The 21,210-nt window shown below is 44.1% G+C and overlaps 2 protein-coding genes across 6 annotated transcripts in view; one reads left to right on the plus strand and one right to left on the minus strand.

Moving 5' to 3' along the window:
• cacna1ha (calcium channel, voltage-dependent, T type, alpha 1H subunit a) overlaps nt 1-21,210 on the minus strand; it is an 85,783-nt gene that overhangs the window by 31,662 nt on the left and 32,911 nt on the right. For all 5 annotated transcript variants that reach the window (XM_084037256.1, XM_084037254.1, XM_084037253.1 and 2 more), the window contains exons 3-7: nt 9,963-10,074; nt 8,956-9,089; nt 8,311-8,408; nt 4,862-5,021; nt 1,379-1,691 (exon numbers count right to left, since the gene is read on the minus strand). In XM_084037256.1, the coding sequence (XP_083893382.1) occupies nt 1,379-1,691; nt 4,862-5,021; nt 8,311-8,408; nt 8,956-9,089; nt 9,963-10,074 (817 nt within the window). The remainder of the gene's footprint in view (nt 1-1,378; nt 1,692-4,861; nt 5,022-8,310; nt 8,409-8,955; nt 9,090-9,962; nt 10,075-21,210) is intronic.
• Nucleotides 1-21,210, plus strand: part of grapa (GRB2 related adaptor protein a) — a 145,583-nt gene that overhangs the window by 11,900 nt on the left and 112,473 nt on the right. The window lies entirely within an intron of this gene.

The following is a 21,210-nucleotide window of genomic DNA, read 5'->3' on the forward strand; positions in this document are numbered from 1 at the left end:
TTTCGACCTCATCTCCTCCTCCGTCTCTTCATATGTCATCACTTCTTCTTCCATCGATCCTTCACTCTGCCCTCCTTAGTGTCCAATACACGCTTCTAAGGCCATTGGTCCGGACTGGGTTTGATCCTCCCGTAAAATCAATTGTTATCACTACACACTCACACACTAGGTAGGACCTAATCAAGCCACAGGCTCGGCTGTGCTGGATGGTTTTCTCCACTCTGCAGGAGTCCCATGGTAACCCTGAATTAACTCAATTTGAGACCACAGGGCTGAAATGTTTTCAAAAAACCCAGAGCTGAAATGTATAATTCATGTTCTTTATATTTACAGATACTGGAGGAATATGTCTGCAGACTGAGGTAACAAGCGGAGCAGCTCATTAAACATTTAAGAGAGCCTTCTTCTTTCTTTCAAATCATTTTCTATCTTTCAGTCTCCGTCTGTATCACCTTCGTTATCGTTTACTCACAATTTCTATTGCCGTTTCCATCCACAAATAGTCTACAAATGTCCTACTTAATGTTGAATGCATTATAAGTTACATAGAACATAGAATATTTTAATATGTAAACATACAGCCCATAAGAACCAGATGATACAAACTCCTGCTTTTTTCATGCTACACCACTATATCCGGGTGAGCAGGGAGCCGCAGATCACTATCTGACAACCCAACCCATAACTAATGAGTACAACCTTTCCGATCCTCATTGCATCCATTGTACCACTTGTACTACAGATCAAAATGTACTACTATCAACTATCTGACTAAGAAAACACCAATCTCAACTGAGCCTCAAAGGGAAGCTTGATCAACCATCGCAACACAAATAAAATAACACACACAGGATTTGTGCTGTTTGGGGTAATTTGAAGGTAAGACTCTGTTTGAGAAAGTCATGCCGCGCAAGTCAAAGTCCATTAGACACAGAGACAGATCTCTCAGCGGGTCCTGGACAGATCTATTACAAGGGAATTCATATCACAACTGCACAGACAGTGTTAGCACAAAGACTGTGATAAGGAAAAGCCTGTCACGGCTTCCCCGGGGAGCCGGAATCAGCAAGAGGGGAGGAAGACATTTTCACGACCAAAAACGTGGAGGGGAAATGGTTTTCTGGTCCTGATATTCCCTCTGATGGACTTAGCGGAGGGAGGATGAACACCAGAGGGTTTTTTTATTTGGTGTGTTGTATTTGACTGATGTCTGTTTCTGTGTATGCATTTTCTATTCTGTGTAGGCTGTTGTTGGTAAAAAACCTCTGAAAAACTCTCTGAAAAGTCTTGAAAAAAAAAAACAATCGGCAAAATGAGTCTGCTAATTATCTTACTTCACTCTTTAACATCCGATTCTGCACATTTAACCCTTTCTTACCTGGAATATGGCTATCCAGGCGTAGCCGATGTTGTCAAAGTTGACAGCTCCCTTGTGAGGGTTGAGGTCCCCGGGGCGACACACATTGTAGTACTGGTTCCAGTTAACACAGCCGTTAACGCTGGCCCCGCCCATTCCCATCAGAGCCGAGCTCTGGAGGGGAGCGGCCAGCGAGCAGTCGGCCCCGCCCTCGGCGTGCGCCGGCACGCTGTGGCAGCGCAGCATCCCGTTCTCACGGGGAGCCGAGCAGATGAACGGGCTGTCCTCGCCCTCCTCCGACATGTAGTAAGGACTTATGGACAAGTTGTACATTCTGGATGGGATAAGAATAAACAAACAAGTGTGAATTATGGATGTGAAAAATACAGATAATGCTATTTGGGATTAGAAGCAGGGCACTGATTTAGGTCTAATACTGTTTAGTGATCCTTCAGGAATGGGTTAGTCGTTATCTAAAGGTTAAAAATGCTTGCATAGAAAAGAGAAATACACAACATCCTTCTCAGGAAAGTGACTGCGACAGATAACGAACCATTTGCTTTACTCAGAAAATGACAAACGTGTCGTATAGCTCCTATTATGCCAGATAGAAACCTGGATTAGATGTTATTAAAACAGTGGCATCAATGAGAGTGGATGTATCATTCAGCTTATTAAACAGGCACACATCCAACCACAGATGTAATCTTTGCCACACAAACACCTTGGCAGACAAACTACTGCTCCCACTCTATTTTCACACTGTGTCTACAATCAGACTGTGTCCTCTTCTTCCACAGCATCTCAATCAGGGATGCACAGTCTGATCAGAAGTCCTCTCGACAGCAGAATGATGGGGGTAGATGATGTTGCTCAGCAGCCCAGAAATGAGACTCGGCCAGGTGTGTCAGCAACGAGCACTGCTGTCAATCAATCAATACAATCTACAAAGGGCTAACCCCTCATCGAGACTCTAATGGGCTTTAAGGCATCGCAAAACTAACTTCATTCTCACTCTAAAACAAGCTGGCAATCAGCTTTAAGTCTTCTTATGAAGACATTTCATATAATCTTAATAAAAAGATGATTAACATGATTAAACTCACTCAGCTGTCAGCTGATTTTCTGCACCAGAATGTGAGATGAGCTCCGGACAGACACAGAGGTGCACACTCACTCACTCACTGCAATCAATGGAGCAAACTATGCTAAAAACCTTTACTGGATGCTGTGGACATCGTAGCAGTTTGTGATTTTTTTCTTGAGAAGTAGCTTTTACCGGATGTAATCCCTTGAAACGAACCTCAAAACCATCCCTTCCCAGTTGTTCCTATTCATCAATCAGTTTGAATTTATAGAGCGATGTTTGCTAACAGTTACTCCACCCCAGAGGATCTGCATGTTGGGTTTGCTAAATCAAAGCCATCCCAGAGTGTGGAGTGGAAGCAGACTACTAAACCCTCCAACAAACAAGTCTGCACTGGTGTTTATCGCTCCAATGGAAAATCTCTCTCACCAATTAGTCAAATATCATTTTGTTCGTGCTACGTTCTCCCTACACTGTCTAGACAAATATAACTGAATATGGAGGAAGTACAATACACGCCACCATTTAGTGCCTTAATTCATGCACCACCGAGGATTCAGGATTCACATCATACTCGAGGTCAGACAGGCGTTTGTTCTATGAGCACAGCAGTCTATGAAATATTAAGCTCACTTCATAAAACACACAGGAAACGTTCAGCAACATCAACTCTGGAACAATTTCTACCATTGCATCAAAGCAGAATCAGTTCAGGGATCTCCGTGTGACATTTTCGGCCTCCTGGGGTTGTGGAACCCGAAGTAGTTTTTCTCTTTTGCATAATTTCAATACCCACAGCTAAATTGGTCACTCTGATCTTTGTTTCCCACCTCTGTGCATGTTTGTCTTGTTTGAGAGATAATGGCGTGTTTGTCTCTTTCTGTTCTCTTTAAGATAGATCTGATTTATCAGTTGTATCTAATATTTTCATGGTGTGTGACTTTGAAAACGGGCCTGATCTGGAATATTATCACTTTCAAGCCCATATCTGACAAACACTGTAAATTATTAAGGTTTTACTTCAAATCTTAAATCTCTAGAACCACATCATCTGCAAAAAGGAGTTTCATTTCTACAAGCTTTGAATGGTTCTAATGGATCAGCAAGTTGATTGTACAGCTTTTAAATCCCATGGGGCTGAGACTGCAGCTTTATCTCACTCCACTTTCATTCATTTGAGAAATATTGCAATGGTATTACCAACAAGACGCCAAAAACGTGTTCATGTATTTACTTCATTACGCGAATGCTCTCTTCACCAGTCCTCCAAAAACAATCCTTTAAGCTTTTAGGTTTTAAATACAACAAGAAAGAAAGAGCACATCACCACAGTTGTAGCTGTAACCTGCACAGCTTCCCAGTGTCTTTTCGGATTGCTTTTAAAGTTATTTTACTTGTTTACAAGGCTCTTAATGGCTTGGGATCAGCCTACGTTACAATTCTTTGTAGTTGTATAATCCTTCACACCCTCTTAGATCCTCTGTTGCTTTCTTATTTTTTTAAACACAAACAACCACACAAATAAGAAAATCGGCAGCTCAGCCTTTTTTAATTTATGTGGATGTAATGGAATTCCCTACCGAAGGCTATAAGATACATTTTAAGCAACAATTGGAAACTAATTTATTCAGCACTGCCTTTAACTAACTGTCACCGTCTGTTTTATTCATTCCATTGTTGTAAAGCACTTTGAACTTCTCCACATGTGTGAAAATGTGCTATATATATGTTTTATTGTTATTGTTATACTATGTGTGTGGAGGCCATACGGTGGTTTCCATCCTGAGGGCGCTGTGCGGTTTGTGTACTCGAACAAGTTGCAACTGCTGTGCTTTCGCTTTGGGCAAACAGCTGACTGATAAACCACTTGACAACTCAACAGAATCTCTAACAAGCCAGAGTAAAAGGGAGAAGGAGAGGGAGAACCAGGGAAGAAGGGTTGAAACAGAAGGAGCGAGCGGATGATCATGTTTGCGTTAAGTGATTTGAGCGTGTTTGAAGGGTCCATGTGTGCTTGCTGGAGGCAGCGCTGGTCACCATATGGATGTGGAGAACGGCACTTTCAAAAACAGGGTGGATGGACTTTTTCTGTTTGGGGGGAAAATTAAAAATGTATCACAAACCTCTGAGTCTACTGAAGGAGTTTGCATTATTCACTCATCTCAACCCTAACCTTGATTTGCCCTTCAAGAGGCCACTTCCCCGGATCACGTGTGCTCCCTTCAGCCTAGAAGGAAATGCCACTGTCGCTGTAACGCTTGCCCCTGGGTGATGTTGGGAATTTGAAATTGTGTTGACTCTTGACATTTTGAGTGTATTCTAGTCCTGCTCAATGTGTTAAGTGTCCTGAGATGACTTCTGTTGTGATTTGACACTATAAATAAAATTGAATTGAATTGAAAGGACAGTTCTCTTACGTTCTGATGTCCTCTCCCAGGAAGCAGCGGTTGCGCAGTAGCCCCGCCCACAGCTGGACTCCCACAATGCCAAAGATGAAAAAGACAAAGAAGCAGAGGAGAAGGACGTTTCCCAGCATGGGCAGGGTGTCCAACAGCAGCGTCACCAAGATCCGCATACCTACAAAGTGGAACACATGAAAGTAAAACTCCCGTCAGTCATTCATTTTAAGATGTTTGCATGAAATATAAGTGATTTTGCATCAGCTAGCTGTTTACTAACCCTCTGGATACCACACATGCTGACAACCTCTATTGATCGTGTGAGCTTGGAACCCACAACTTCATCCCACAGCCAATAAAATTACACGGGATGACAATAGCGAAAGTGACAGTTTGACATTATTACACCCTCTGGGATTTGAACTCACAGCTTCCTTGTGGCTAGTATTATCTAACCACACGAATGAGGCATCCATCTCCAGTTGTCAAATGTGTTTAGCGTCAGCTAGAGTCAGAGATCTAGACCCCGAGGTTCCTCACAATGTGTTCTGTCCCCGTTCGGATATAAATCGCAACTTTGTCACAATGACTACACTTCCATAGACGCACTGCTATATTTGACAGCGTTGGTAATCAAATTTAAAAATCCAGGAGTATCCGAAATCTAATCTCCAGACTGTTTGCGTTGTTCCACTGAGGGAGAACTTTTCCCTGAAGCCATTGTCGTTTTCCGAGTGTTCGCAGTGTTGTCGTCATGTCCACCGAAACCGAGATCAAGTCAAGAACAGGGATCGGAGGGTGAAGTATCACAATATAAGAATAATCTGACTTTTTTGTTACTTTTGGATTACCTCAATACCAAATATGAGAAGAAATTTAAGAGAAAATAAAATTAATATTTTGTATGTAAAGCACACAGAACATAGTCCAGTTCAAGTTCTCCCCAAGCGGCAAACTCCAGTGCTGAGAAATGAAGCTAATGTGGAAGTGCCAAAAAGTGCAGTTCCTCAAATGGCCTTTTGAGGGCAGCTCCAAAAGCGAGTCCATCCCTCCATAGACTGGAGGTCTCGAGGTCAAAATGGAAAACACCTCCACGGGTGGTTGAGAACGACCAAGCTAAGATGCAGACTGATAAACTGGTGATGGATAACCAAGCGGACATCGTGGTGGTGGACGAAGAGAAGGAGCATGAGAAGCTTGAAAACATGTGGAGCGTGAAGGCATCAGCTGTTCCGGTGTTTATCGGAGGGTTATAACCCCCTAACTGGGACAGCGGCTCCAGAGTCCAGGATCAACATCCCAGATCTCCGTCCAGAAGAGATAAGATACTGCACACAACAATCCACCATCCATCCTTCCTTCATAATCGACTGATCTCAGTTCAGCTCTAGAGTTGCATGTGAGTTAATGGGGGTTTTTTTGTGAGGTATGTGGCGGCCAAGCGGGTGAGGGTGAATCCATCAAAGCAGAGCTCTAATGATATGTGGTCATGGCTCAGGGCTGGAGTAGAAAGCAGGGAATCAATGAAATGCCTCCTTGAATCATTGGCACATCAATATGTCTCATATTATCGAGCGTACTGACTGATTTTCCACTTTGAATGTTTCGGTCAACAGGCTATTCTCTTTCCAGTTTCCCACGAAATAAATGTTATGAAGACAGAAACTACATTCACTCAGAGTTCTAATGCACTCTGGTTGGTTTAATTAAAGTAATGCAATCTAATGTTACACAAGCAGCAGACTCCATCAGAGCATTCCAACAATGGAAAAAAAGAGCTATTCAGACAAATGTAAATATTGGAAGATTTTTTTTAGCTGAAAGTCCTCAATGGAGTGAAAATGTTATGTTTTCTTCCATTGAGATGCAGGACTGTAGATTCAGGCCTTAATCTACGAGGATATCTTTTAATAAAGTCATAAAATTGCTTCTTAGATATAGATCTGGGGAGTAATTTAATATGTGAAGTCATCGTCATTGGTAGGCAGACGGATGACTATGATGAATCTCTGTCCAGTCACACTGTCCAGGAATTTAATCCAATTACAGCGGAGCATGTGTGATTGTATCTGTGACAAAGCAGCGTGTTATAATAATGAAGAAATTATGGAATATTGTGAAATAAAGGTTCTGGTCTCTGCAGAATAATGTAGTGACTAAATGTAGCTGGGTTGTTTTGCCCTTTCTTCTCGGTTACTGTTAAGTTGTTTAGCTCTTGTTCACCAGACTGGCAGCAAAGTGACACAAACAGATTTGAAGGTGAGCAACATAACAAACCGGATCGGAGAGCGTGTGCTGCTCACTGTATCCAAGCTACGGCACAAAAACACACATTTGTCATCCGCCTAACAATCGACACATCCCATCCGACAAACGGAGAGAGCTGGACAAACAGAGACGGTAAGTAGGGAGAGAAAAACTTCAGGCTGGCTGCCGGCCCCGGCTGGCTCGCATCCACAAACGCTCCGTCTCTGATGGCCATTCAGATTAAAAAGAAAACAACGGATCAGATGGAGTCCAGGGGATGAAAACGGAGAGGAAGGAAGCCGGCGTTTAACATCCTCGGGGGTGTCTCTGATTGTGTGTACCTGTGAGGATACGTGTCCGTGGGGCTCTGGGGTCTGTTTTGGTCTGTTTGTCTCCAGGCTGACCTTGACTCTCCAGCAGAGTGATACCTCCTCACATTGTGTTTCTCCTCCGCTTTCTTCTCTCCGTGTCAGAGCCTTCAGGGAGCGACTGAAAAACTTGTTACAATAACACCAGTTTCACTTCCCCATCGTCCGTGGCTGTAAAGATTGTTTCCCGGGGCAACCGTTGGGTTCCCGATGAGGTTGAGGTTAATGTTGTATTTTCGGTCCTCGCAGAGGTAGAGCGTCAAAGTGAATGTGTGTGGGAATATATTATATTTGTGATAATAGCTTACCTGCCATGCTCTATGATTGTGTTTGGATTATCTACCCAAAGCACACACACACACACACACAAACACATAAACCCGTTTAAGAGACGTGTATTGAACAAAACCGAACCTGGAGAACAGCTTGGCTGCTCGCCTAATGTATGCTGCTTAATAATCTTGTAAGTTGTTATGACACCATTGTCAAGTAATCCTCTTTAGCTGTAGATTCATAGCCAGCGCTGTCACAGAGCTTTTAAGAAAATGACAAAGTATGTGCAAGTTCTCCGTCAGCGGGGGCTGACTGGCTGGGTAGCACCTCAGCACGGGGGATTAAAGCCAACGTGGAGATGGGAACGGGAGAATACAGACAGCCAGATATGACACTTTTTCTATTATGCCTTCGTAGCACTCTAACATCAAACAGTACAGTATCACAGTCATCGCAGGTGAAATGAGTATACATCTTGCTGTGCAGGATAGTGGAAAAGTAATAAAAGCATGGAATATGCACACGGGTGAAATCCCTGCGCTGCCTGTGTATTACAATGATATACTGACGTGGACTTACTCGGTACTCTGTTGATGGCCCGCAGTGGCCTGAGCACTCGGACGGTCCGGATGGCTGACAGACTGGCATTATGGCCGTCCAGAGAATACTCCATCACCCTGGAGACACAACGGCAGCAGGTTTCATTTTCTGTGCTCGCATACATTAAGATACATCGACAACAAGAACACCAAAAATACCATAACGTTTATCATGGCATCTACCCACATAATTACTGTACATATGACATGTAATTACATGGAGTCAAAAGCATGAGAGTCTATATTGCACCCAAACATCAGAATTTTGACAAGTAGGCAGCGAGAGAGAGACGTTTCCGGAACTCTGTTGTGCCGCTGTGTGTGTGGTCACATTGCCTCGGCTCGTGATGAGTGGGCGTATCTAAATGTCTGCTGCTGATTGGGCCCTGCCCTCGCCTCGACCTATATAGTGGCCCCCAGCCTTTAGTCTGGCGGTGAAGCATGTCCTCCTCCAGGCTCCAAACTATAAATGTCACTTACATTTTTCAGATTGGGTAAATATTATACTAAATATCTCTCTGTGAGGAAGTCAGGCTTAACTGTGGATGTATGATGTCATGTATTATTTCATTGGAAGGAGGCCGCTGTTTTTGGGTTAGAGCCAAAAGCATTGTGGGATACCGACCCCGCCATGACGATGACGAAGTCAAGCTGGTTCCACTTGTCGCCGAGGTAACAATTGGGGCCAAAGATTCCCAGGGCCACCATTTTGATGACCATTTCCACAGCAAAGAAAGCAAAGATACAGTCATCCAATACCTGCAGAGACACGGCGAGAAAAACAAACACAGACAGAGTTACAACAATAAGAACAAGAGGAAATGAACAGAGTTCACGTCCTTTCTCCTTATCAGCATGGAGTCACGTTTCTGCTGTGGAAATGCTCGTGGAGGTTGTCTGCAAGGAAATTCTTGTCTCCATTACTTAGTCTCATCCCAGCAGGGAATTGTTTTTCTGGCTTAGCATGTTTGTGGCTGTGTCTCAATTAATTAGACAATTACTACAGCAAAAAAAAAACAGAACGTCTGTATTTGAATATAATGAGCATGTCTCGGCGTGCCAAGAATCAACATCGCTCTACAGCGAGAGCGTGACGGAACAAATGAGACAAGAAAAAGAATGGAAGAAGTTTCCATTACCGTTTCTTTACAAATTGCACTTATGATTGGTATTGCTTTTTCTGTCACTTCACAGCACCTTAAAGCAGCATGTGTGAAAGCGGAACAAAGACACCACTTCTTTGGAATACAATGCACTTCTAAGGCTTTTACACGTGGCCCTATGAGTGGTTTTGCCCCTGAATACGGAGCAGCAGTGTGTGTTCGGCTAGCTCTGCTGGTTGTTAGCCAAACACAACGCCCCAGCAGTCAATGGCAGCATGGAACAGGCAATAAAAGGTGTTTTGAGAAAGTGTGAGTCACTACAACCATGAGGTGTCCTTGAGCATAGAGCCCTAACTGAGCATAAAAAAGATTATGTTTCTGCAGCAGAATGTGGGATTAGCCCGTGGACAGACGCAGAGGTGCACACTCACTCACAAATGCACATATGGAAGCCCATATTGCACAGAATATGCCATGGAAGATAATGTGCTCATAGGCCCTGTTGTAAGGGCGGGGGGGTCGCACTCACCTGTAGGATGCGACACCACTCTAACTGACAGGTGACGTCTTCACAGGGCTGGAACATCCCCAGAGTCACGCAGTTGAGCAGGATGACCAGCATGGATACGTGCTCGAACCACGTGCAGGAGGAGGTTAAGGCCAAAACACGTCATAATAATGGAACCGTCTGTTCTAGGGATGACGTAACGGACAAACAACAACTGAAACAATCAGACACGGTCGGAAAATGCAAACAAAATGTTCTCATTGTGCTTTTAAATCATGTTCATGTTGCATCATCAAGCCCGGGGACAGATCTTTCTGCTACACCGCCTCCGATGCTAACCACAGGTGCATCCACGGCAGGCGACACACACACACACACACACACGCTGTTCCTGCATGGAGCAGCGTGGTCCTAACCGACCTGTTGACTCCAGTCCATAAAGAACAAACATATAATGGGATGTATAAGGAAGCACTAAAAGCCCAGAAAAAGATTAGCGGCCTGAGAGCATGTTAGACAAACACCAAACAAAGCGGGTCCGGAAGCCAATAAGATGTTTTCTGTGCGTCTAATGGACAAACTAGCTCTAATAATCTCCCGCTGGGACCGGCTCTTAATCTGTTTACAGGCTTTTTTCACAATTTCACAAATGACCATTGTAATGGGTTCATGTCTGCTGTACATCCTGTGGCATCATTATCGCTCATATTGATCAATGAAAACGCCTGAGAATCTAAGGGTGGGGATTTTATCCTCCTTCACAAGTTTTCATGCTAGATTTGTTTGTGAAAAGTCAGACTTTCTTGCCAAAAGGGCGAAGCGCAGGATGACGGGTATAAAAATGTCAGATGTCCCCCCCTGACCTAAACTAATACAGCATTCGTGAGTCATCTTTTGTTGATTTCCTCTTGCTTGTCTTATCGTTTTCTTATCCTTTTTGGACTCCCAGTGAGATTATCTATTTAGGGCAAGGCAGTAAGTTACGGGAGGGCAGAAGCAACAATGGACTTTTATTCCCTTTATTTCACTTCTGCTCACATTATACCAGCTTCAATTATAATCCATCTATAGAGCGGAGTCTTAACAGCGCGGCCAGATTGGTGCTTCAATGCAAAGTCAGGGATTTGGTGGAGTTTCAATCTGTTTGGGGTTGTTTAGGATTTCCTTCTTCGAGGGCAGCAACACTGATGGCGACTTAAATTGCACCCTCGATCTATAAACAAAATAAAAAAGATGACATTCTTATTAGATTTTTTTTTTTATCCTCATCAAAGCTGGTAAAAATCTCATCACGCATGGGCGAACACATAGAACGGATTCATGTAGTCACACATTTCACAAAGCCATCGTTGCAGCAACAGAAATAAAAGCAGTCGATGAAAAAAGTGGACTCATAAAATACATATGCACGATATATCACAGCCCATCTACAGATGAACTAAAGTAATAATAACGAGAACCAATAATAAACAACACGTAATGATAGAGTAGAAAGAGAGCGTGAGTGAGAGACGGAGCAGAGAAAACGACCAAGAGAACAAAAGCAGGGAGCTTTTAAATCATGTCTCCTCAACTAGAAAGAAAAAGCCACTGATGCTGCTGGATGTCTACTTAAATTTGGCTTTTGTCACAGAAACACACACACACACACACACACACACACACACACACACACACACACACACACACACACACACACACACACACACACACACAGTGATCTGGAGTTGCAGTTTGCATGTATTCCCATGGTGAAGTACTGTTCTAATTAGAAAGGGAACTGAAGCAGAAAACAAATGGTGACCACTGGCTTCGACATTACTCACAAATAGACATACTGTAGATACAGAGGCACATAACATACACAAGTGCAGCCTTATAGATACATTTCAGGCAATAAGGTTCATGCCCCACACACACACACACACACACACACACACGGATTCTCTGCTGTGATCAGGGGCCAAGACAGAAGTTGGTATCAGCAAAAAAGTGACCTAAAACTTTTTTTTCTTCCCCAAGTGGCTGTTAAGAGTAATTGCACTCTCCCACAGCCAGGGCTATAACTTTGATTTATCCTCCACGACAGGTTTTCCAGTCTCATGTGCTGAACGCTTTGCTTAGATGTCACAAGGTTTATCCAAAAAAATGTCATGCAACTAAACACATTGAGGTTTGTTATATAAAACAGCATATTTATCATACTTTGAAAAGGATTACAAGAGAGTGAATTACAGAAAAACATGATGGTGCTATCAATCCATCCAATGGTAATCAACAAGCAATTTTCGGAAAATATGCATTTAACATTTTTAGAACAACAATTTTACATAAAAAATGCAGCCTTTTATCTTTGCTCTGCTCCCTCCAACAGAGCATCTGTGTGACGGAGGAGTTTCCCGAGGCCTGGCTGCCACCACTAACCTACGTCAGAGAGTTAACCCAACCTGACAAGGATGCAATGTGCCCTGCAAAAAAAGAAGAAGCCCCTGTCGTTATTCTCCCGGCTGATAAAAGGCTTCTCTCTGGCCTCCATGAGGGAACGTTAAAGGTATAAATCTCCTGAAATAAGTAGATCAATTAAAGCTTAACTGTATCATGTTATTTTATATGTCATAATATCGTACACTACCATACAAGTACATATTTGTTCAATTTTAGCCTCTTCTACTTCGACTACAACTCAGAGACAAACAGTAAATACCATGCATCTCCAGACAAGGGTCTTATGTTTCTAATGAACTGAAGGAAATCACAATTTAACGGGCAAATTGTGATACTGAGTGGAAGAGGGTCCGCTATATATCTGGCCTCTTCCCAATGCACCAATGCTCCCAGCGCTGTGGTATGCAGCAGCTGGTTATTCCAGTGAACAGAAGCAGCGCTACTGTGGGAGGCAGAAAGAATGCTGCGTATCCTCTGGAGACGCATTTAAAAAAGGAACCAGAGGGAGATAATATAAACGAGAGGCATAGTTAACATCGTGGAGGAAACGGTGTGTAAAACGGGGGGCTTGTGGATCTGATCACTCCAGTTCAGAGGCCGGGTTAACACGGGGAGCGTTTTATTCCCAAGCAGGAAACGGCTCCGAGGCTCGTATCGTATGCACTCGGTGTACAAATGAGATAGATGTGTTGGGCCATTATAGCGGTGTATAACATGTGTTCGGCCCTCGGGAGAGAGAGGGCCGATAAAACATCGTCGATAACACTGTAGCAATTGTGTTGTTGTGAGTATTAATACAGAGAGGGGAGAGGAACACATCTTCAATCACATAGAAACACGCCTTGGGCCAGTCTGTCACTACACACACACACACACACACACACACACACACACACACACACACACACACACACACACACAAAGTCAAGCGATGTAAGGCCCATCCTTCCTTCAGAGATGAAAGAATCCGTAATCTGCAGAAGAATTAAAATGAGAGATTTGAATATTCAGAGAATCTCTCTGCCCTATGTCCTCTCTGCTTCCTCTAATTCCTTTTTAATCTCCACTGTCAACACCTCCTGAGCCCCCTTCTGTCTTCAGCTCTGCCACACACACACACAAACAGATGCATGTGTGCATACAAACACACAAGTTTAAGTCCTCAAAGTCAAGCCGGGCTGTCGCTGGAAAAGCGAGCTCAGCGTACGCACTGATTTTCAGTAAACAAGGAAGATCCGAGTTTTCCTGATTTTGTTTGGATCCCGGAGCACGGCTGTGTTGGTCCAATGTGGCGATAAGCTAGATCAAATATATCGTACATCGGTTGGATTTCCTCTGGCAGCCACAGATCCTGGGCCTGGCACACCAACGCTCACGGTCGCACTTGTTGAGGTCGATTTATGCCTCGGCACTCTGAGCAAATCAAACGGGGGTCTGTGTCGTGTCACGCTGGATGTGAGGGATTGTGGGTATTAAAGTCGAACACTAGAGGAGTTAATATTACCATGAATCACCACGTCCGTATAACGGCGGCCCCGTTTTTGACCCAAACTGGGCTATTCGTATACATCACAGTGATGTGAATATTGTTATTTACTGTGAAATGTACAGCGGCGTATTAGAGCCAAGAAAGAAAATAAAAATAACATTTGTTTGTTTATATCGGCTGTATATATTTATAAAGTGGCAAATTTGTGACTTTTTTTTCTCTGAATATTGAGGTTTTTTTCCAACAGTGGCCGTAATACGCCGTTGTAGAAATATAAGCATTTTGATTGACTGTAAAACAATGTTTTGTTAGTTAAACAAAATGTGACATGACAAAACTTCTCCACCATCATACCCCATTTAAGTAGTTTCAACCCTAAATAAACAGTCATCTGCTGGAATTTGGCTTTAAGTGTGAAGCAGATGCATACAGATTATTTATTTTTAATCATCACAGAATCTGGGATCAGACTGGAGCGATTTGAGGCGTCGCTCAAGGGCGAGAACGACTCAGACTGCGAAGGTAGACACAAGCGGTGATTAAAACCCTCGGCGACGACGGAGACAACACTAAGGAGACGGCTGTATGGAGCATCAATTACATTCTGCGACTGTGTAACGGGGATCCGGATGACTCAGTGTTTATCTCCATCATCCGCTGTGCAAATATGTAACAATACGACGTAAACAGCACAGATATCACAATGCAATATCGGGCGTGAGCCTGCTGAATTTGCTCACCGCTCCGTCTCACACCTACAACGCCTGTGATCACACCGACACACACACACGTGAATGCATACTCGGTTGAAGCAAGGTTTACAGGGTTTACAGGGTATGAAAAGCACAGTAGCGCCACGCCTTTACATGGTCAAAATAGCTTGATTGTGCACACACACACACACACACACACACACACACACACACACACACACACACACACACACAAGTGGCTGATGATGCCAGACAACAACAATTCCCCTGCACAACCTCTTGGCATACAGGGAGGCACTCGAGCTTGAATCCACTGGAGAGGTCTCACACACACACACACACACACACACACACACACACACACACACACACTGTCAAGCCCACTCCAGTTTAGCGGTCGGGTCGAAGCCGGAGAGAGCAGAGGGGAGGAGGGACGGCGATGCACTAACAACAAAGAGTCGTCTCCCATCACAGCAGTCATAAGAAAATAAGAAAATGACAAAATGGTTTGATTCCATTACGTGGTTTTGTTTCTCTTACTTGTCCGTGTTTCATCTCCCCTCCTCCCTTCATCCCTCCCCTCTCCTCCCTCACTCCTCTGTCTGTCCATATGTGTTAAAGAGGAGCTGCAGCGTTAAGTCTCGGTGCACAAGCAGAACTTATCCCCCTCCGTCTGCTTCAGCGCTCTTTGTTCTGTGATGAAACTGCAAATGTCGCCCGTTAGTCGCGCTCAAGCCTCCTTCTTGGCTTCGGCGACATAAAAGTCGATTGTCGGGCCGCGTGTTCACGCAGGTTTGATTTAAGAAGAGTAACTGTGAGAGAAACCGTCGGCATGGAACAGCTTTTAATGGCACCACTGCATCATTCGTTTTCATTTCTTTTTCCACAAGCGGCCAGTATAACCAGCGTCTCCAATGGGGGGAATCCAGCCTGAAAGTGGCCCCAATTTACAGAGTCCTGCCTGCAGCTTATTGGCCGTCGCTCCCCCAGTGTCGGGTTGAGATTCCTCAGCCAAGCGGATGAATTTCAACCTGTCCGATTTGTTTGTGTCATTCTGCTGAATTTGGGGCTAAAGGAGAGCGAATCAGTGAGGATGTCAGTCTGCCGTGTGCACATGTATGCATTCACACACGCTGAGACAGAAACACTGAAGTGCTGTAGTCCCGGGGTTAATGGAGCTCTCAGAGGAACTCAGTTGATAAATCGGAGAGGAGAAAGAAGAAGAGGAGGTGAGGCATTCTTCATCTTTATGTAGGCAGCATCGCAGGATGTCTGACATAAGCTTTTATCTAAACCTATATTGTTATCTCAATACAAGCATCTGCTCTAGACAGAAGTTCTATCTGACCTCGTCTGCTCTCCACGGTCACATCCTCACATGTGCTCAACAATGATTCACTGTAAATGTCAGACTTCTTTAGTTTAATGTGTATAATGTTTAATTGCAAAATTCTGGGATTTCTATCCACAGTGGAAACTTTCCATGGGAGTGTAGAGGGATTTGTGGGAATTAACATGGAATAAAGATGAGCTCAGGTTGTATTAACCGTGTCACATGGAGGAAAAATCTTTTACCATACCAAAAGCACACATGATCTATTCGTTTGTCAAAGAAACCCATTAATATTACCCATTATACCCATTATATTATGTGTAGAATGTGAAATGTGCCATGTGAGCCTATCTAGCTGAGGGGGAAAAGCTGACACTGTGTGGAAATAAAAAAAATACCCCAAATTCCTTCGCTTAATTTTGCTTAGAAACGTTCAAGAACAAATATTTGTAGGCATTTTAATCTGAAAGCAGTGCAGAAAACGAGCTTAACACTTTCCCCCTCTATCCCTCCCTCCTCCCTCACTTCCTTGACCCTAACCTTCACCCCTCTACACTCTCCTTTCCCCCCACTGCCACCTTCATTTCTCCACATTTTCTGCCTCTACCTCTCCCCTTAACCTCTGACCTCCCTCTCTTCATCCAAGCCTCCCCCCTCCATGGAGGTTTCACCTTCCCTCCACTTCCCTCCACCGCTCTGAACCACACCGCCTTTATGCTCATGCTCCACTCCATTCCTCATTCATTAGAGGAGAGCAAATTCAATCCCATCAGATGTAATAACCTAATCAGACGGTCTACTCAGGTCGATCAGCAGGGCAGCAGTGTGTGTGTGTGTGTGTGTGTGTGTACATAAGTATGTGTTGCCTGTTATGATGAGAATACCAATAAGTTGCAGTGTTCTTTGTCCTTTCCATATGTGCGTTGTATGTCATGCCTGACGGTTTAATATACCCGTCAGCGACAGAGAGGGGCGGGGCTTGGCCACTGGGTCGTAGAAGCACATGACTCCTGCTACAAATCTGCATCGACCTTCTTCAATATCACCATCCACAATCTTTCACCTTAAGTGCTTTTATCCGCCTGAAGCATTAAAACATTAATCACGCTTTACTCGCTAGGAGCGGATATTGTCACAAAAAGACATTTTCCTCGTTCAGATAAGTAGAGGATTAGCATTTTGTGTTGGCAGAGAACAGGGTGTCGATGTGTTACGTTTAAAGTTTCCTGGATAAGTTTGATTCATAACATTTTGGGGCATTATGGGTCCTGAAAAACATCAACGCTCAAGTACATTCGTAGATATGAACATAATTGAATCCCAGACCTCCTGGATAAATGACTTGTGGCTCCATAAATCTACATATATCAGCACATTTGGAGGTTTGGGATAATGTTACTGCACCGTATTACTCTTAAAGTAATATTTAAGTCAATTTTATGACAACCTCTATCCTCCCCTTGGTCCCGACTGACAAAAATGGGGAATGAAATGCCTGAAACATGAGGTATGCTCATCAAATGATTATATAATCCTCTATATATATCCCAGTCTTTTGATATCTTGCTACATTTGATGTTCTAATACTTTGATTTCATGTCTTTATTTATATCCATATTTAAAATATCCTTTCATGCCAATAATTAAAACGTCTGCCTAATGAGTAACACGCATCACTTGCAATCACGACTCAAACGCATTTCGCTGATTGGTCCGTGAGTAAATCCCAGAGGAACTCATTTCTGCTTCCACCCGAGCAGCAGCCATGAAGAGCGCTGTCGGTGTGAGGGAAGCTCCTCCGACGGCCGGCGTCGCCCTAAAGACCGTCCTCGGCTGTTTGTCCTCCTTCCTTCATCACTCCATTCACCGTTAATGAGCTCTGGTCCCTCACACCCTCCGCCGCTCCTCTCCCAACCACAAATCTGCTCTTCCCCCGCGTCATGTTTGTCTTTCCCTAACTCCTCCACCTCCTCCTCCTCCACCTCCTCGTGATCCGTCTCACTCTGTCAACGTGGCGGTGGAGTCCGTCCAATCCAGATTCCAAGGCGTTTGTGATTGGAATGATTGTTCATTTATTTCACCATCTGCCACCGAAAAACAGACACACACAAACTCTCTACCATTACCTCAAACATAAAAGCTCCCTCCTGCTGTGATCGCTACTTTAAGGCTTTTGCCAACAGAATGACTGGCTGCCGCATGTGTCGCTGTGTGTGTGTGTGTTTCTGCATGTGTGAGCTCCAGATCGGCTCATCTCAGCGAAGTCCCTGAAGGCGGCACGATTCAGAAACAGAAACTCATAAATCAGCCTGTCCCTGAACTCGCTCCTCCTCGTTCCCTCTTTCATCTCTCCATCCCTGCATCCCTCCTTCCATCTCTCCATCCCTGCATCCCTGCTTCCATCTCTCCGCCTCCAAACACCCCTGAGAGGAGGCTGAGGCAGCAGTGACGCAGTTACACCAGGATTCCCTCTGCCTTTCCGTTACGGTCTCTCTGCTGCATCCTCTTTCATCTCCCACTGAATCACGCCTTTTTTAATCTCCTATGTTGATGCTATTATGTTTTCCTGAGCAACATCAACTACCAGTATCGATACATTACATGCTATTCCTTTGTTAGGCCTGTTTAAAAAACAGTGAGAACTATCTGAAACATCTAGTTTCATTCTAGTGCGACAGTTTTCCCCCATTTTTTTAGTCCTACTGCAACGTGCAGATGATGTACTGGAGTGAAACCTTCCGGACATACAACACACCTGAGCACGAGGCATCCCAAGGTGCCCCATCATGTGTGTCAGAGAGGGAAAAAGGGGAGGGAGGAGCTATAGAGAGCCCTAAATAGAGCAGATGAATCTGGTGGGGCCTGGCCTTAAACCTGCACACACACACATACACACCCGGGGGGTCTACCTACCTAACATGCCTGAAACTGTCCAGCTCGACCTTGAGGTATGGGCTCCTCTTCATGTATTAGAGCGAGTACCACAAGTTTCTGTCACCTGCTTGTGTCACATCCTGCCTCCTCCTGTGATTAAAAAAGGCCTCCTGAATGAATTCCTGTAAGCTTACATGCTAATGTTGACGTATCTAAATGCTTCCAACATGCAAACAACGTACGACTGCCAGACATAAACACCCCGTCTGATTGCAGAGATTAGGAGGAGGGCCACTTTTATCGTGCATGGTATTCTGTCTCCGTCTCTCTGACACAGTTTCGACAGGATTTCGGTTGCCTGGTAACCGACCGCAGTCCTCAGATTCCAGCGAAGTGGGGAGAGAGAGAGAGCGAGAGAGAGAGAGGAGAGTTGAGGACAGGAAGGTGGCGTGTTTTGTGTCTCTTTTGTCTGCATTTTTGGTGTTTACATTTTTCTTTGATTGTTTCCTCAGTATTTTCAGTCTATCCACCCACCCACCCTCTCTCCTCCTCCTCCTCCTCCTCCCCTCAACTATAGTCTCACGCTCCATATTGTCATGGGAGAGGGGGGTAAAAAAGATCACCTCCCTCTCGTTTCCCATCTCTCTCCTCCTCTCGCTGCCTCTGCATGCCAAATGCAGATCACCAATACATGTCACCTAATCCAGGAATAATCCATTACATATATGAGCCATCCCCTCACACACACATGAAACACTGTAAGCCTCCCTCCAAATGAATTCATCCATTAATCATGTTAAACTGTTTGGTTAAACTTGCCGAGGATCACTTATCCGATGACAAATTACACAAAGGCTCGTCAGGTCTGTATGGAAACGAGCTGCTGCTCGTCCCGGCATTAGTTCCAGTGTTTGTTTTGGAGGTTCATGTCTCCTCAGAGGACCGTAGAGTGCTGACCCTGCAGGATCATTTTAATGGCTTCAGCTTGTTTCTATAGATGACTCTCGCTGACTGCTCCACCGTTTCCCGGTTTCCTCCACAGCAGCCGATGACAGCGAGGGGGTAGCGTTCCACAACTGGAGACATAAATAACTTTACAGCTCATGTAAACCCAGCTATACTGTCGCAGCAGAACGGAAAGACGTATAACAAGGATGTGTATATCGAAGATACGTCTCAAGCAGAATATGTCTTGTCTAGGAGTAGCACAAAGTTCATTTTTCCTGGATTACTACTTTTTAAACAGTTATTTTAGAAGTGTAAACATTGCATTCAAATGCAATTCTTTGCAATATCACACATCTGAAAAACAGGAAAGTGATAATATATTTTGTTTTTTAAGTAACTGCACTGTGATCAAGTGGAGTTTAGCTGGGAAAATGTCAGCTGTGTGTCTGCATGGCCTCGATGTATTATAAACCAGGCAAAATGTCAGCGGGTGCCGGTCAAGAGAGAGAGAGAGAGAGAGAGAGAGAGAGAGAGAGAGAGAGAGAGAGAGAGAGAGAGAGAGAGAGAGAGAGAGAGAGTAATGAAACAACTCCTCAGGACACAAGCTAAGTGTCTGCTGATTAAAGTGAAGGGGATTAGCCAAGAAGATAGTGACAACAACCCGGGCTAACTTAAGGTGGAGTGACCCTTAAGGCGGTCCTTAGTTTTTCTCAGCTTTTTAATTAAAGAAAAATCTATATTTATTTTAACTCTTTGGTCAAAACTCTTATCGTCAAACAAACTTTTAAATATTAACATCCCTACTGCAAACTATGCGGAAAGTTGAATGTCAAAACGTCTGCACACGTCATTGTTAGAATTGTGTTGGTATTAATAAGTCGTCATATCCGTACGTCATGTTCCCAAAAATTAGTAGTTGTACTCTGTTGGAATAAAAGTGGTGACGTGCAGATAAAAAAAAAAAAAAAAGACAAACGTCTATAGTGATGTGAAGCTCGGTGTCAGATGACACATGCAGACCCCAGCAGCACCCGCACCAAAAGGTCAAAGCCCATTGGTTGTATTTCTATCTTCCACCAGATGGCCATATGCCCTGCCCTGCCCGGCAGCATATGGACACCTGGACACAGACCAAGGCAAGAGCTGCAACCACACACACACACACACACACACGCACAAAGTACACAAATGCTTAAACATGCATATGCAAATGAACATGGCAAAAACTGTTAACTATACGCACAAATGCACAACACATGGGCCCATTATTAAACACAAACAAACATTCCAGGACGCACCAAACACACACACACACCTTTACACAATATTAGTCAGACAAAAATGTGCACATATTCAACAATGTGTGTGTATTTCACATCTTGTGTGTATGAACTGGAGCCCTCCATATGAACCAGTGTGCATCTACGAGTGTGTGTGTGTGTGTGTGTGTGGGTGGCCATGCGTGCG

This window comes from Eutrigla gurnardus (assembly GCF_963514095.1).
Source record: "Eutrigla gurnardus genome assembly, chromosome: 20".
NCBI lineage: Eukaryota > Metazoa > Chordata > Actinopteri > Perciformes > Triglidae > Eutrigla > Eutrigla gurnardus.